The following is a 17,483-nucleotide window of genomic DNA, read 5'->3' on the forward strand; positions in this document are numbered from 1 at the left end:
AAATATGGAGAAAGGAGGAGTTGCCATATATGTCAAAAGTGATCATTGTGCAAAAAGTATAGAAACAAAAAAGTTTTGTGTACAGAAACATATAGAAGCATGTGCCTGTGAGCTTAAATTAAATAAAGACACATTTATAACTGTATATAGGTCTCCATCAGGAAATTTTCATCTATTTCTGAAAAATTTGGACTCCTTGTTGTGCTATCTGTCAGACAGGGGGAAGCAAATTATTATTTGTGGGGACTTCAATGTAGATTCTCTGAAAGAGGGTAATAGGAAAAATGACCTTGAAGTATTACTCGGTTCTTTCAGTTTGACACCCGTTGTTGATTTTCCTACTCGGGTGTTAAAGGATAGCAGCTCACTGATAGATAACTTCTTTATAGATCAAGATAAGTTTAACCAGATAAATGCTCAGCCTGTTGAGAATGGTCTTTCTGATCATGGTGCACAGCTAGTTACAATATATGATATAGCTCCATTTAGTAATACTAAACAGTCCTCCAAAGTAGTACGTTCAGTCAACGATTTAACAATTGCAAATTTCAGGGAAAGCCTACAGCAGTTAGACTGGGATGAGGTGTACCGTGAACCTGATGCCAATTTAAAATATAATTTATTTCATGACATTTTTGTAAATGCATTTGAAAACTGCTTCCCCAAGAAAATAGTTAAATATATTTGTAAGAAACCTTGTAACAAACCATGGCTTACTAAGGGTATAAAAATATCTTGTAACCAGAAAAGGGAAATGTATCTGACAGCAAGAAACAGTAGTGACCTAGAAACTATCAAACATTATAAAAACTACTGTGTTACATTAAGGAAAGTTATTAAAAAATCCAGAAATATGTGTATCATGTCTGAAATCAGCAACTCTGATAATAAAATTAAAACAATTTGGAATATTATTAAAAGAGAAACAGGTCAACCAAGAGCACAGGAAGACAGTATTACCATCAAATTGAATGAAAACTTTACGAACAAAAAGTCAGAAGTTGAAAGTATTTTTAATAATCATTTTCTAAATGTTGTGGATATAGTAGGATCCAGGTGTTCATTAGAAGATGCCAGGCTGTTAATGGAAGAGGCCATACCTACGCAAGTTGATACAATTGAAATCTCACCCACTTCTCCCTCTGAAATTAGGAAAATAATAAACTTGCTTAAAAGCAAAAACTCACATGGAATTGATGGCATTTCCAGCAAAATACTAAAAGCTTGTTCTCAACAGATAAGTAAGATTCTCAGCCACCTGTGTAATAGCTCTCTGGGACAGGGCATTTTCCCTGATAGACTGAAATATGCTATTGTTATACCTTTGCATAAAAAGGGGGATAGATCTGATGTCAACAATTACCGTCCAGTCTCCCTTCTAACAGCTTTATCCAAAATTTTTGAGAAAGTAATGTATTCAAGAGTAGCTTCACATATCTGTAAAAATGAAGTACTAACAAAATGTCAGTTTGGTTTCCAGAAAGGTTTTTCAACAGAAAATGCCATATATACTTTCACAAATCAAATTTTGAATAATCTGAATAACCGAACACCACCCATTGGGATTTTTTGTGATCTCTCAAAGGCTTTTGATTGTGTAAATCATGAAATTCTGCTAGACAAGCTCAAGTATTGTGGCATGAGTGGGACAGTGCACAAATCGTTTAATTCGTACCTAACTGGAAGAGTGCAGAAAGTTGAAATAAGTAGTTCTCATAATATGCAAAGATCAGCACATTCCTCAAACTGGGGAACTATCAAGAATGGGGTTCCACAAGGGTCAGTCTTGGGTCCTTTGTTGTTCTTAATATATATTAATGACTTGCCATTCTATATTCGTGAAGAGGCAAAGTTAGTTCTCTTTGCTGATGATACAAGTATAGTAATCACACCTGACAAACAAGAATTAACTGATGAAATTGTCAATATTGTCTTTCAGAAAATTACTAAGTGGTTCCTTGTAAATGGACTCTCACTGAATTTTGATAAGACACAGTACATACAGTTCTGTACAGTGTATGGTATGACGCCATTAATAAATATAGACCTTAATCAGAAGCATATAGCTAAGGTAGAATATTCCAAATTTTTAAGTGTGTACATTGATGAGCGATTTAATTGGAAGAAACACATTGATGATCTGCTGAAACGTTTGAGTTCAGCTACTTATGCAATAAGGGTCATTGCAAATTTTGGTGATAAACATCTTAGTAAATTAGCTTACTACGCCTATTTTCACTCATTGCTTTCATATGGCATCATTTTTTGGGGTAATTCATCACTGAGGAATAAAGCATTTATTGCACAAAAGCGTGTAATCAGAATAATAGCTGGAGTCCACCCAAGATCATCCTGCAGACATTTATTTAAGGAACTAGGGATATTCACAGTAGCTTCTCAGTATATATACTCTCTTATGAAATTTGTTATTAACAACCAAACCCAGTTCAAAAGTAATAGCAGTGTGCATAACTACAATACTAGGAGAAAGGATGATCTTCACTATTCAAGATTAAATCTAACTTTGCCACAGAAAGGGGTGAATTATACTGGCACTAAAGTCTTTGGTCACTTACCAAATAGTATCAAAAGTCTGACAGATAACCAACAAGTATTTAAGAAGAAATTAAAAGAATTTCTGAATGACAACTCCTTCTACTCCATAGAGGAATTTTTAGATATAAATTAAGAAAAAAACGAAAAAAAAAACAAAAAAATATTAAAAAAATAAAAAATACAATAAAAACACAAAAAAATAAAAAAGTTGTTATATTAACTTAAGTATGTTGTTAAATTAACTTAATTATGTCATGTATTGGAAAATTTGACTCGTTCCACATCATTAAGAAATATCGTATTCATGATCCATGGAACTAGTATTAATCTAATCTAATCTAATCTAGTTTAATCTGTCTCGGGTTAAAACGCAAACATGTGTCTTACACAGTGAGAGCAAATAGCACTCTTGATGGTGATCTGTTGATCGAATGCTTGGGCTTGGTACCTTCCACAACACTTCCGAAGAGATGTAGATGCTGTGTTGGCTGTGTATTTCGCTCTTTCACTCCTATACTGCCATTGTCACAACACAAAAACATTTGGTTATCAGTCATAGGCTATAAACGGTCACATTTCGAGCACAACACTCATGCTATTTCTAGGAAAACTGCTATAATACGCAAATAAAGAGCTCCTTTCCCATTTGTTAGCTGAACACTGACTGTAAATGTTGTGGCCAATAGTATTACACTACATAACGATTTTCTCTTCTACGGAAAATGTCATCTAAAACACTGTCAAATTTATGAATTTGTATTATACTTTATTTTATATAAATACTGTTTTCACATCCATTTAAGAAAAACATTGACACCATAGTCTTCCACTTGCCGTCTGCCATTCTTGCTCACAACATATCCATCAGGACGTACTACCAGTAAGACTGGAATTGATGTGATGCCGTATTTCATTCGCAAGAGCCTGTAAACAACAAATTGTTTTTGTTACATGTTCTATAATCAAATCTGTTTGGTTATATACCTCGTCTGTATAAAGAATTATGCGTCGGAGATATTTTATATCATCCCATAGAAGTCAATAAAAATCACTGACCACTGATGCCAATTTCTTTGACATAATCACTTGCGTGTTTACAAATCTTAAGAAATTACAGTTTAATAGTGCAATATACATGGTGCATCCTTCTCAAACTGATGAATATACATGCAATATGACTTGCTGACAAGTACTCTTGATGAGCAACCACAGCAGACATACAGAACAGATAAATTAATAGGAAATATTTATGGAATATTTTGGAATTTCTGAGAGCAATAGCAGCAAAATTTGCAAGACCTGGAGAATTCTGGTCTTCAGCGATTTATTGAAAGAATTATAACAAGCGCTGCAGTCATATTGTGATTACTATACTTAAGCTTTCAAAATACCCTCAGAGGCAGATGCGTGAGTACATATCAGAAGTCAATATTATTAAAAAAATTAACCCAAAGTGTATAATATTATGGGTCAGTTGTATTTTGATAGAGCAGCCACTGATATGTCATTCTCTTTGTTTTGGCAGGCATTTGAATAATTAATAACATAGTTCTTGCTTAATTATATAATCTTCTGCTAATTTGCATGACATACACTTTGTGGGGTATCAATAAATGTACAATCCAATAGTCACAGTTCCAGTTTTATAGATAAGATATGCACCATTCACTCACAGATAAAAATGTATTAAAATAGCATATTGTTACCTATCAAATTAGTTTGGTAACTGCATGAAAATCAATAACATGTATCAGTGTATTGAGTAATATGGGTCAAACCAACCTTTACTTTATATGCTGTAGAGTAAACCATCACAATAAAGCTCCTTAATTGTATTGTCAATCATGGCTCCATTAAAATGAATATTCAGCGGTCCTTTGAATTGAAAGCTTTCATAAATATATATACATTAAAAGAGAAATATTTATGAAATGAGAGTACATTAATAACACACCAATATTTGTGTTATACACACTGCATAAGAAACACTGCAAGATTTTGCTTTCTGATTTACAAAGATGTTAATAATCCTGCAGTAAGTGTTATTTAGACCACATGTCACATTAATGGGTAATGTAAAGAAAGCTGTACATGTCAAGTCATCAGTCTTGTGGCTGGTTTAATACTTCCTTCCTCTCCTTAACAGGATCCCACTTGAGATCCAAATTAAGACCCAATTAATTCGAGAACGATTTAGAAAGAAATTGTCATCCTAACTAATTTAGAAGACATCGTGAATATTGTAGACATGTGTAATCAATTGTATGGTAGCTGCTTCTGCATAAAGGAAGGGAGGAAGATTAGAGTTTAACGTTCCATGGAGAATGAGGTCATTAGAGATGGAACAAAAGCTTATGTCAGAGAAGACTTGGGAAGAAAATCGGCCGAGCCCTCTCAAAGGATCCATCCAGGTATGTGAGATAAGTGAATTAGGGAAATCGTGGAAAATCTAAATCGCCGGTGGATTGGAACTGTCGTCCTCCCGAAATCATCGTGGTGTGCTAACCAATGCTCCATCTCTGAGATTTTGCATCACACTGAACATGGATAATTATTCTATCTCTAAATGAATGTCCAACATCCAGGACAGGGAAGCGACACTGAATCTCGGCACACTTCTTCACTCTATTTTGAAGAGACCATAACTAAATTTAAACTGGCTCTGCACACTAAAAATCTTTGGTAGCCACAGAAAATACATTTTGTTCATTATTTTAATGCATATGTGATGTTGTAACTACTGGTATTAAAGGGTTATAACCTGTATGTAATGTAATCGTTGGTACACAGACCAGCATCCCCGGAATAACTGAACGACACTCGCATAGTTACTACAGTATAGAAGGTCAGAATATATAAACATAAAATGTGGAACTTATGGCGAATTTTTTCATTTGTTTTGTCAACAAAATGGTTCAAATGGCTCTGAGCACTATGGGACTTAACATCTGAGGTCATCAGTCCCGTAGATCTTAGAACTACTTAAACCTAACTAACCTAAGGACATCACACACATCCATGCCCTAGGCAGGATTCGAACCTGCGACCACAGCGGTAGCACGGTTCCAGACTGAAGCGCCTAGAAGCGCTCGGCCACACCAGCCAGCTCTAGTCAACATCCGCACTGTTGCTGTCACCAGGAATCTCACATCTCATATTGCTCAGTACTTCCATTTATGCTATTCCATAATTAGAAGAATAGAGAAAATAATTAGGTTTGACCAATTCCCATACAAGAGAAAACACAACAATACAGAGACTCAAAGGAACAGGAAAGGTGAGATTGAAAACACTGAAGAAGGATTGCAAAATATTAAGAAAAATTCTAGGCTCAAACATACAGATGAACAATACCGAATCAGAGGTAAGACAAAACAGAAATCCACAGCGACATTAGAAGTCACAGGAGTAACCAAACAAGCTTCGTTCTGGGCCATTTGGTTAGTGTTGGTTGCCTACATCAGGGGCAGGTATGCACTCAGGGGCAAACTTATTGTTCTCCTTTGATTGACAGGTACTTAACCTATTGTTCTCCTTTGGTTGACAGGTCATTAACCTATTCTTCTCCTTTGATTGACAGGTCGTTAACAATAGGTTTGCAGTGTGTTTGCTCTGTTCAGTCCATCTGTTGGTGGACCCAGCTTCTAAAATAGAACACATCTTCGGATGTAACGTGTGGTTGGTCCACCTACGAGCCCTAACCCTATCCTACATTTCACACCTTTATTTAGCTGAGCGACAACCGATTGCGGTGTGTGCATCTAGCAGTGAAATATGGGGGGAAGAAACATTTGCTGGTTCTCTAGACATGAGAAACACCTTAGTTGACTTTGTAAATTATAGGGATGATTTGGAATTTGTTACATCACCGACATCAGTATTTGTACGTGGAAATATCAGTTTCTTCTATTTTTTTCGAGTTTTCGAGTAAATGTCTTCACAGACAGGATAAGTTTCTAGTTACTCAGTGGTTTACAGCACGTTTCACCTCGCTAAGGTTTCAGGTTTCTAGAGAACTAATTTCCAGTCTATATCTTTGGAATTATGTTGCGCGAGCGATACTGCTATGCAAGCGATATTGCTGTGTGCTTGATATCGAGAAGTATCGCGAAAACGATATGATATTCTGCCAAACCATGCGAAATTACGTATGTTCTTGTAATCGAAGAGTCTGGAGATGTGAGTAGAAAAGCAGGCAAGCACGCAGGTCGGGGCCGGAAGCAGTAAAGCTTTTGTGCTGAGGGGAGCCGACCCCAAATTTGTAGAGTTCTGAGAGTGACTTTGGTCCGCTGAGGGCGCTCTGGTCATGCATCAGGAGTGGATGACTACCCAACCTCACGGGAAATATCTAGTGCAGCGAGAAGTTTACCTACACTGCATGTGCTTATGCCGTCTGTGTTTGTGGCATATGTATGAGTGTCTAGTAGTCGATAGCTATACAAATGATGTAAAAGGGGCGATTTTGTATGGTGCAGGATACGAATTGTATGTTTACTACATTGACATGGTACGCGGTGTTATATTATTGGGTTGGAGATCCATTTCATGCTCTAATATTCAAGCTCCTGTCCTCAGTGACAGAGCAGTGTAACTGAGTAAGAGTCTTTCCTTATTTGATGATCTGTGGGCCACTTTGCAAGGTTTAATTGTCACTACAATATGGTGATTTGTGCAAAATAGTTTCTTCCCACTGAAAGTCTCATCCGCAGAAAGAAAAAAAATAGGCAGACAGTGCTTCCACACTGGTGGCATCAGTAATTCAGCAGGTAAATTCAATAAAAGCCAGTCATAATGCTCCATTAATTCACAAGACATCCTTTGTGCCAGAACATAGGAGTGTCTACAGACTGATTTGAACAAGATGGAGGCAAGGTATCTATGGAAAGTTCTGAGAAAGCAAGTGTTCAAAGGCAAGTTGAAGCAGACAATCTCTGGTGGGAATGCAGTCGCTCATCCGCCATTATGGCATTAGGACATCACCAGACCAGTAGCTGTAGGATATCGAAAATTCCCGCCATTTTTCTCTTCTGTTGGACAGTGCTTCGAATTCTGTTTGTGTAATTGTTCTGATCCCCCCCCCCCATTCTGTGCTTAGACAGTGCTCTCTTTCTAAATAACAGGGTGCACAGACATGATGAAGGCTTTTAGCAGCGAGAACTTTTAACGTTTCTGAGACGTATGTTGACAGCAAAATGGTTCAAATGGCTCTGAGCACTATGGGACTTAACAGCTATGGTCATCAGTCCCCTAGAAATTAGAACTACTTAAACCTAACTAACCTAAGGACAGCACACAACACCCAGTCATCACGAGGCAGAGAAAACCCTGACCTCGCTGGGAATCGAACCCGGGAACCCGGGCGTGGGAAGCGAGAATGCTACCGCACGATCACAAGCTGTGGACTGTTGACAGCGGGACAAACATTTCATGGTGATGCGACAGTCACGTTGGGCAGGTAAACACGTTTCCATGGCTAGATGCAGTCTGCATGTCGCGTTAGGATCGCTAGGAACAATGCACCCTGTGCTATTCTAGGAAGCATTGGAACAGATAGGTTAAGTGCCAGTCAGTCAAAGGGAAAGATCCTTTTAGCACGAAAATAGGTTAAGGACCTGTCAATCAAAGGAGAAGAATAGGCTCATGGCCTGTCAATCACAGGAGAACAATAAGTTTGCCCCTGAGTGCATACCTGTCCCTGTGTAGGCAACCCACACTAGCAAAATGTGCCAGAACGAAGCTTGTTCGACTACTTGCAGATTCAGATTCTATGGACACATTAAAAGAATGAACAGCCTTACAAAACAAGAAGTTTATTGTTTTAACTACAGAGGCAAAGTCAAAACAGATGTGATGAAATGGGTTGGCGAGATCAAAACTGATATGAAATTGGCTGGAAGTACTTCAGAAGATGCCCAAAACCTGTGAAATCTTCTGGTCCAGAAGTCACAAATGGCAAATTGACCAGGGCAAAAACCCACGAAGAAGACTAGGACAACAGCATCTGAAGAGAGAAGGGAAGTTCACTGGGAGAGAATGAAACAATTATGGGCACAAGACATGGAAGATACAGTCCTCTGAGTTCTCTGAATAGTCCTAATGGACTTATTCGCAAATAATAACAGAGCTCTAAGAATATCACAGTAACATGGAACTTCTTTAAGAATAGAACTGTATGCCTGACCAGCACTTCGTCTTTCACAGGGAAAATGCTCTTACCGATTATACACCAAGACACGGCCTACGATGCGCACACACACAGCCTCAATTATTCCACTACTCACTTACCATATGACACAGAAACTCCCACGGATGAAACAATATGAAGAGGAATGGCTTTGCGACAGCTTAGGTTTCCTGTTTTCCTGATGTATCTTTGAAGATGCAGTGGAAGGTGTGCTCCTTTGAAACATCGTGACAAATTAAAACCACGTAATGGAACCTACTCGTATAACCTTTCTATTCGCAAAAAAAGCTCTTGCTGACTTTTAATACATAGAGAGCATGTTAATGACACCTCTTTTCTGGCTTGGGTCATGATCTAACACCTTGCGCAAGTATCTGGTAGCCTGTGTCCGGATTTTGGGATGAGCTGCGGCCCAGGTTCTCATCATTTCTCGTAACCAACACATTAAGGAAGAGTAGCTGTTCAGTCTTTTCAGTCTCCAAAGTGACTCCGATACTGGCCTGGAGGCTGTTCAGATGTCTTAGTAAGTCACTGAGTTGTTCCTCACCATGGCTCCACACGACGATTGTGTCATAGAATTTTTACGTTTGCAACGAACGAAGTACAGATCTTATCTTTCTACATGTTCCAAAAAGAAACAGGCAACCTCTACAACAAGTGGGCTACCATTGGCGACATCTTCCAAATGTTCGTTGAAGTCGAAATCCCCCACAACGTTATTGTGTCTCTATATTATAGATAATCTCAGGAACTACTGGTGGAATTTTCCTACAGTTTTCACTAAGTTATCGAAAGGTTAGTGTGGAAGGTTTGGCTACAGAATTTTTTTTAGTAATGATGCGTGCATAATAAATATATTTTTATCTGTGTCATATTTAACTGGAGTTGGGAGTGACCTCTCGTAATAATGATGGATGCTGAGAAAAACCGACCAGTTAAAACCAGTTTCGGTATTTTAGTTCTGAATAACCGATATTTTTCGGTATTGGTCTGTTCTCTATTATAACACGGTTTCTTTTATTTTTACTAATAACCGGGTAAAAAACCAAAATATCAATAAGTCAATGCAATTTTTCGTTTTTAAATAAACCTTTTTAGAAGAACGAATAATTTTTATTCCTAAAATCCGTATTGTCTTGAAATATTGCGTTATTATAGAAAATGTGGAAAGCGATCAGCGATATTTTAATAACAACGCTGACAGAAACGAGCAACGAACACACGGCATAAGAATTGGTACAACACTGCTGAGACAATGACCTGTTACTACGTGGCACGTGACTACATGCAGTGCGCGAGACTTGCCCCATACGGTTTATATGGTAGTTACTTGCTGTTGTTGTCGAGCTTTGGTTGTGTTTCAGAATGGCACAATATCTAATCTGGAAGTATTTTACGAAGTGCGATATTAATGAAATACAATGCCACATTTACTTTAAAATATTAATAACAGGAGAAGCCACAACAAAACTGCCACATCATATAAGGAGAAAACTTAATTCCTTCATAGTCTACAATAAAGTACACCCATTAAAAATGTTTTGCATCACCTCAGTTTCCAGAACTCCTGAAGATAGACGTTGACAGTGGATATTGTATCACAGAAACAGTCCCTTTGACTGTTCAGAGATGTCACTAAATCCGCCCAAAGGTGTAAACAACCATGCATGAGCAGCGCCTATTAGACGAAGGCGTTCCGACAGCCGATCAGTTCCAGTCATTCCACCAGGAAGAAGGTACACGGCTCGTGTCGTCTGTAGTTCAGCCATGCCCAGACGGTCAATACCGCGGTTCGATCGCGTCCGCATTGTTACTTTGTGTCAGGAAGGGCTCTCAACAAGGGAAGTGTCCAGGTGTCTCGGAGTTAACCAAAGTGATGTTGTTCGGACATGGAGGAGATACAGAGAGACAGGAATTGTCGATGACATGCCTAGCTCAGGACGCCCAAAGGCTACAAGTGCAACGGATGATCGCTACCTACGGATTATGGCTCGGAGGAATCCTGACAGCAACGCCATCATGTTGAATAATGCTTTTCGTGCAGCCACAGGACGGCGTGTTACTACTCAAACTGTGCACAATAGGTTGCATGGTGCGCAACTTCACTCCCAACATCCATGGAGAGGTCCACCTTAGCAACCACGACACCATGCAGCGCGGTACAGATGGGCCCAACAACATGCCGAATGGACCACTCAGGATTGGCATCATGTTCTCTTCACCAATGAGTGTCGCATTTGTCTTCAACCAGACAATCGTCGTAGACGTGTTTGCAGGCAGCCCGGTCAGGCTGAACGCCTTAGAAACACTGTCCAGCGAATGCAGCAAGGTGGAGGTTCCCTGCTGTTTTGGGGTGGCATTATGTGGGGCCGACGTACTCTGCTCGTGGTCATGGAAGGCGCTGTAACGGCTGTTCGATACGTGAATGCCATCCTCCGACCGATAGTGCAACCATATCTGCAACGTATTGGCAAGACATTCGTCTTCATGGACAACAATTCGCGCCCCCATTGTGCACATCTTGTGAATTACTTCCTTCAGGATAACGACATCGCTCGACTATAGTGGCCAGCATGTTCTCAAGACATGAACCCTATCGAACATGCCTGAGATAGATTGAAAAGGGCTGTTTATGGACGACGTGACCCGCCATCCACTCTGAGGGATCTACGCCGAACCGCCGTTGAGGAGTGGGACAATCTGGACCAACAGTGCTTTGATGAACTTGTGAATAGTATGCCACGACGAATACAAACATGCATCAATGCAACAGGACGTGCTACTGGGTATTAGAGGTATCGGTGTGTACAGCAATCTGGACCACCACCTCTGAAGGCCTCGCTGTATGATGATACAACATGCAATGTGTGGTTGTCATGAGCAAAAAAAGGGTAGAAATGATGTTTATCTTTATCTCTATTCCAATTTTCTGCACAGGTTGCGGAACTCTCGGAACCAATGTGATGCAAGGCTTTTTTTGATGTGTGTAGAAAGTAGCTGATATGTTGACTGTATCTACATAATATGCTTTTATCTGCATGTAGCTTTTGGAAACGGACAAATTAACATAAAAAATAGTTCTTCAACTTCGGTTTTCCCCCGTTAGTGCTGACCATTCGTAATGCCCAAGTAGTGATATGATGCTCGATTGCAACGTGATTTTTGAGCAGAGTTTCAAAAAATTATAAGCAATAGGAGAATACTTACGATTTTTTGGTAGTACTTAACCACTTATCACTTTTCGAGAAAAGCTGCAAACTTGTAAGTACGCTGTTTAGGTTTTTTTATTGGTAACGCCACCTCTCTATGAAAATCACTGGCTGTGCAGTGTGCAGTCTGTGGCTAGTTTGCATTGTTGTCTGCCATTGTAGTGTTGGGCAGGTGGCTGTTAACAGCGCGTAGCGTTGTGCAGTTGGAGGTGAGCCGCCAGCAGTGGTGGATGTGGGGAGAGAGATGGCAGAGTTTTGAAATTTGTCATGAACTACTACATATATTATGACTATTAAGGTAAATACATTGTTTGTTCTCTATTAAAATCTTTCATTTGCTAACTATGCCTATCAGTAGTTAGTGCCTTCCGTAGTTTGAATCTTTTATTTAGCTGGCAGTAGTGGCGCTCGCTGTATTGCAGTAGTTCGAGTAATGAAGATTTTGTGAGGTAAGTGATTTGTGAAAGGTACAGGTTAATGTTAGTCAGGGCCATTCTTTTGTAGGGATTTTTGAAAGTCAGATTGCGTTGCGCTAAAAAATATTGTGTGTCAGTTTAAGCACAGTCTTGTATAATTGTTCAAAGGGGACATTTCATATGTCGACCCTTAGCCGAGGATACTTCACTGGAATCTTCTGATTTTTTCTTGTAGTTTGTGTAATTAGTGTAGCTATTGTTTATTGCTAGCGCGTAATTGTAGAGAGAATCTCCTTTGTAGTTGCAGTCTTTCATTGTTGTACAGTAAAACAGTTGTGGCATGCATGTAGATTTGCAGCAAGTATTTCGTAGCTGCGCTTGCAATTAACTAGATATTATTTTCAGTGCTATGTTAATGTGTTCTCTTATTGTTGCTCTTCAAATTGTGTTTTTCTGTGTTATCGTGTGAAATATTGTGACAATAATGGCGTGTGAAAAACGTAATACTAGGCTCCAAGGTAAACTGAGGAATGACAGTGAAGACGAAAGCAGTGTGTTAGCGCCACCGCGTAATGAATTAACTAATGTTCAAAATAGTAATTTGGTAATTGTGCATAGGGAAATGGAGCGGGCTGCAAATAATGGTGTAGGCAGTGAAACAATTAGTGAACAGGGAAGCATTATCGATCGACCAGTCGGCAACAGCTCGCCTCAGGAATCCGAAATGACAGGACACAATCTCGCAAATACTGTAGATTCAGGTTTTGGGTCCTCACCGTTTTCTCAAATGAGTCAAGACACATTTTCTGCTTGTGAAAATGTTGCCGGTGAAAATGCACCGCAAAAAAGCATAGAGAAACAGATTCCAGACACCAATACATTACTATTGCAATTAATGCAACAAATGGAACAAAATCAGAGACAAATGGAACAAAATCTTAAAAAGTTAGACACAATGGAACAAAATCTTCACACCACGCTTGAACAAACACGTGAAGATTTGACTACTGAGTTACATAACATCGAATCGAAATGTCAAAAAGTCTGTAATGACGTAAAAACACAAATTTGTGAGCATTTCCAACCTATTTTTTCGCGTCATGAAAATGCATTACAGAATCACGAAGCAGCCATAAAAGAACTGCAAACTATTGTTCATGAAAATCATGACACTTTGCAAGCTGAAATTGACTCAGTTGCATCTACCGATTCGGTTACGCAACTTGCAAAAACTCAAGAAAACTTAAAGGACACAGTAGATACGATTTCAACACAAATGGACACTCTGAAACTTGGTTCAGAAAAACACACTGAGGAAATTAGTACACTATCGGAGAAAGTAGCCGAACTTTCGGATCAGTTCACTAACTTATCTGCAATGGTAGATGATGATCTGAATGACACAAGACCTGTAGCTTTCACTGACACAGAAGAGTATGAACAAATTAGAAAATTCAAACAAAATCAAAATCAAATCAATACACAGTACAAAAGAGAAATCCGGGAAGTACAAGATCAGTTGACGCAGGTAATACAAGAATTACATATTTCAGAGGACACTCGCGCTCCAGTACGGGAAGAGGGACATAGAAATACGGAACAACCACAAAATAATAACACAGGACACTTCGGTAATTATGAAAGAAATTGGCAAGGCGCATTGGATTTTGAGATGGAACCGCCGACACGACGTAACAATGACCGATATCCTACTCGCCGACACGATGATTTTGACTATAAGCTGTTCATTACTACATGTAAATTCAAAACATTTAAGAATTCTGGCAACGACATTCATCCACAAGCATGGTTCCATCAATTCTCTCATTGTTTTCCTCCCAACTGGTCGTTAGAACACAGATTAGAATTTATGTGTGGCTACTTAGAGAATGAACCAGCTGTAAGAATGCGATCGGACATTCACGATTGTCACAGTGAAGGAGATTTTTATCATGCCTTCCTCTCAGCATATTGGTCTCAAGCTACACAAAACCGAGTAAAACATGGCATCATAATGATGAAACATTTCGAACAATCTGAATTTTCCAGTCTTGTGAAATATTTTGAAGACATGTTGCATAAGAACCAGTATCTTTCAAACCCATACAGCCCCTCAGAACTCATCCGCATTTGCTTAATCAAATTACCTGAACATTTACGACATATTATTTTAGCAAGACGTTGCAAAGACGACATTGAAGCTTTTCAGGGGCTGTTACAAGAATTAGAAATTGACACAGACAGTCGCGGGATGCGAAAACAGGAAAACAATCACTACAGGTCACATCTGTCACAATTCCGTGACGACAGAAACAATAACTGGACACGACAAGTCTATTCTTACAACGCAAATCGTGACCAAAACAGACACCACCCATATGACAACCACTGGCAGAGTAATAATAGTTACAGAGAAAGATCGCATTTCCGTAGTAATGAATATGACAGAGATTACCTTAGAAACAGACAATATGGGAACCAAAACAATTATTATCAAGGGAGACAGAATAACTTGAGACGCAACAGTTCAGTGCGCAGTCACGATTCAGGAAGAAATTCTCCACCACATGACCGACAAGAAAGAAACTATGTAAACTACCGACATAACAACAGACCTGAATTTTATCAGAACTGGCGGGATTCAAACAGAGCAGGGCACTTTCGACAACGCGAATTTGCAGAAGCTAGGTCTCCTAATCCCAATAACGGCGCGCACCAACAAAGAGACAGACAATGACTCGCACCGCAGGCAGCCACCTTCGCCGGCTGGCTCAGAGAAAAATGACATAGACGCTAACCTTAAGAAAAATTCCAGTATTGTTTAACGACGTATACCGCATGATAATTGCGTTGAAGCTGAAACTCTGCGTACTAGGAAGAGTAAAGGATTGCACCACATTTCACATGTAAAACCGTTTATTGAAAGATAATCTGCTTTTTAACTTTGTCTTTGCCATATAACTTTTCACTTTACATTGCTAGTAGGCTTTGTCAGACTTAGAATCTGTTAACATACAACAATGTTTGAAGTTAAATATCCAGTCTAGAACCTAGGGAACATTTTTAAACAGAAATTACGAATGCATTGTTATAGTGAACAGACGTCACAGTGTTATTGTGTGTGTACATTCTTGCTTGTTAGTTGCACGATTACGTAACGACTATAAGGCTCACATACTTAGAACATTTACCAGTACTGCTAATGAGATTTTAATGCAACATTTTGGTTTACTTGAAATTTGGTGTATCATGAGGTAAGTACATTGGCTTCTGCAGAACTTAGCTTTCGGAGGACGATAACTACGACACTTCACAGAGATTATCTTACAGCAAGACACACATTTAGCGCTACAGGACACGTATTTGAGTGATTAATTTCGCACTTAAAACATGCATTTTTTAATATATTTGAAATACAATGATACAAGGGTTTTCCGTGATATATTTCATTCCATTGCAATAATCTGTAACACCTGAGGGTATAATTACATTAATCCTCAGGGGGGTACACGCCTACTTTGTGTACCATGTGTTTGGCAAGCACAAGGAGCCCTAGCTAATATGGTATTTGCTTATACAACTTTACACATCGGTACCATATTTCTCTAACACACAAGTTACACAGCTATCTGATCATTTAACTGGGAGATAAACTTTTTTTTACTATGTCAGTGACACATGTTTACGCAATTACACAGTTGGGTAACTTCACACTTACGAAATTGTATTTTGTCTGTACTTTGTGAACTGTTCATATTTTTTCGGAACCATTGTGACACTATCAGAACTTTGAATTATGTATTTGGTATGCGATCGTGATTTTTAAAGTACGTTTGAAGTAGATGACACTTTTGACATGAGCAGAGAATTTTTTTTAGGTTTTGAAATTACTGAAGGAAGCTATGACAATTTTGAGATTTGGCTGAGGTTTCATGATGTTATGATGACGATGTGTATTACACAGTTGCGGTTTGTTTATGATCAATAAGCTGATGCTATATGAGGAATTTGATTATGCTACGTATTTATTATGACGAAATATTGAAGAAGTGTCGACGAATATGTATATGTGTAATAAGGTAAGGAATAATGAGTAGTAGTTAGGGACTCTGGTTTGTGAAAAAGGTTGTTGGAAACCAAGAATCGTACTTTAAGAGTTATGAAATGTATGTAAATGCGTGAATGTATCACAATGCTGGCGAAAATTTTTTGGACACTGTTATATCAATAGGATTTTGTTTCTACAGATTTGTAACGCAATTTCTTGACCTGTGAAATATTTTTACATGAGACTGTCACTGTGGCGGAAACTGCCGTCGTAAATATTTCAGCAAGAAAGGTAAGTGATCTTGGCATAATGCGTTTTGGGTGCCCAGCTGAGAGGTAGACGTCTGACAAAAGAAAGCCATTAGGTGCAAAAAAAAAAAAAAAAAAAAGGTCCATTATCCTCGCTATTGACATTCCTTTGTAGAAAGCATCGCAAATACGACACGCTTGAACTTGAAAACATATGATTACACTGTGGAGCTCTTAATTTATGATATTTACTGAAAGGAAATGATGAGAAACATTTTATGTCTATTGTCTTGTTAGTTGAAAGATTGTTTACTGCATTATGAAAAGCCATATGCCTAGTGAATGACGTTTGATGCCTTGCTTTGCCTATTTTTTTAATATCTAGTTTCTAGCTGCACTGCAGGATTGGTTAAAACAAAATTTAATATATGTACTAATATAGTTATTTTATGCCTACAGATCCAGTCAATAAGAAATTAATGATCTACTTCCAAGAAAACGAGGGCACATAAATAGACATTTCCCTTCACAGGAATTGCATAAATAATTTCTTTACGATTTGGTAACTTATCTGCTAATGTAAGTTCTCGTGATGCATCACTCTAGTGTTAAGATGTGACATAGGTATTGGACATGGCCATTTTTAGTGTACTATTTTTTCTGCTTGAGCTTTGTCATGTTTAGGTATAAGTTATTTCATTTTCTGCTATTGTCTGCCAGGCATAGTGCTACTAAATTTCACCAAGCATTACTCTGTTAAGCCAGTTTACTGCTGATTTATTTTTCTTGTTTGCTGCTCATTGCCTTATATTAGTTGTAATT

The 17,483-nt window shown here is 38.5% G+C and overlaps 1 protein-coding gene across 1 annotated transcript in view; it reads right to left on the bottom strand.

Annotated features, from left to right (window-relative positions):
• Positions 1–3,344: 3,344 nt before the first annotated feature.
• LOC124799112 (nucleoredoxin-like protein 2) overlaps positions 3,345–17,483 on the bottom strand; it is a 54,678-nt gene continuing 40,539 nt past the window's right edge. The window contains 1 exon segment of the mRNA XM_047262649.1: positions 3,345–3,480. Coding sequence (XP_047118605.1) covers positions 3,345–3,480 — 136 coding nt within the window.

The sequence above is a fragment of the Schistocerca piceifrons genome, chromosome 5 (assembly GCF_021461385.2).
Source record: "Schistocerca piceifrons isolate TAMUIC-IGC-003096 chromosome 5, iqSchPice1.1, whole genome shotgun sequence".
Taxonomy (NCBI): Eukaryota; Metazoa; Arthropoda; class Insecta; order Orthoptera; family Acrididae; genus Schistocerca; species Schistocerca piceifrons.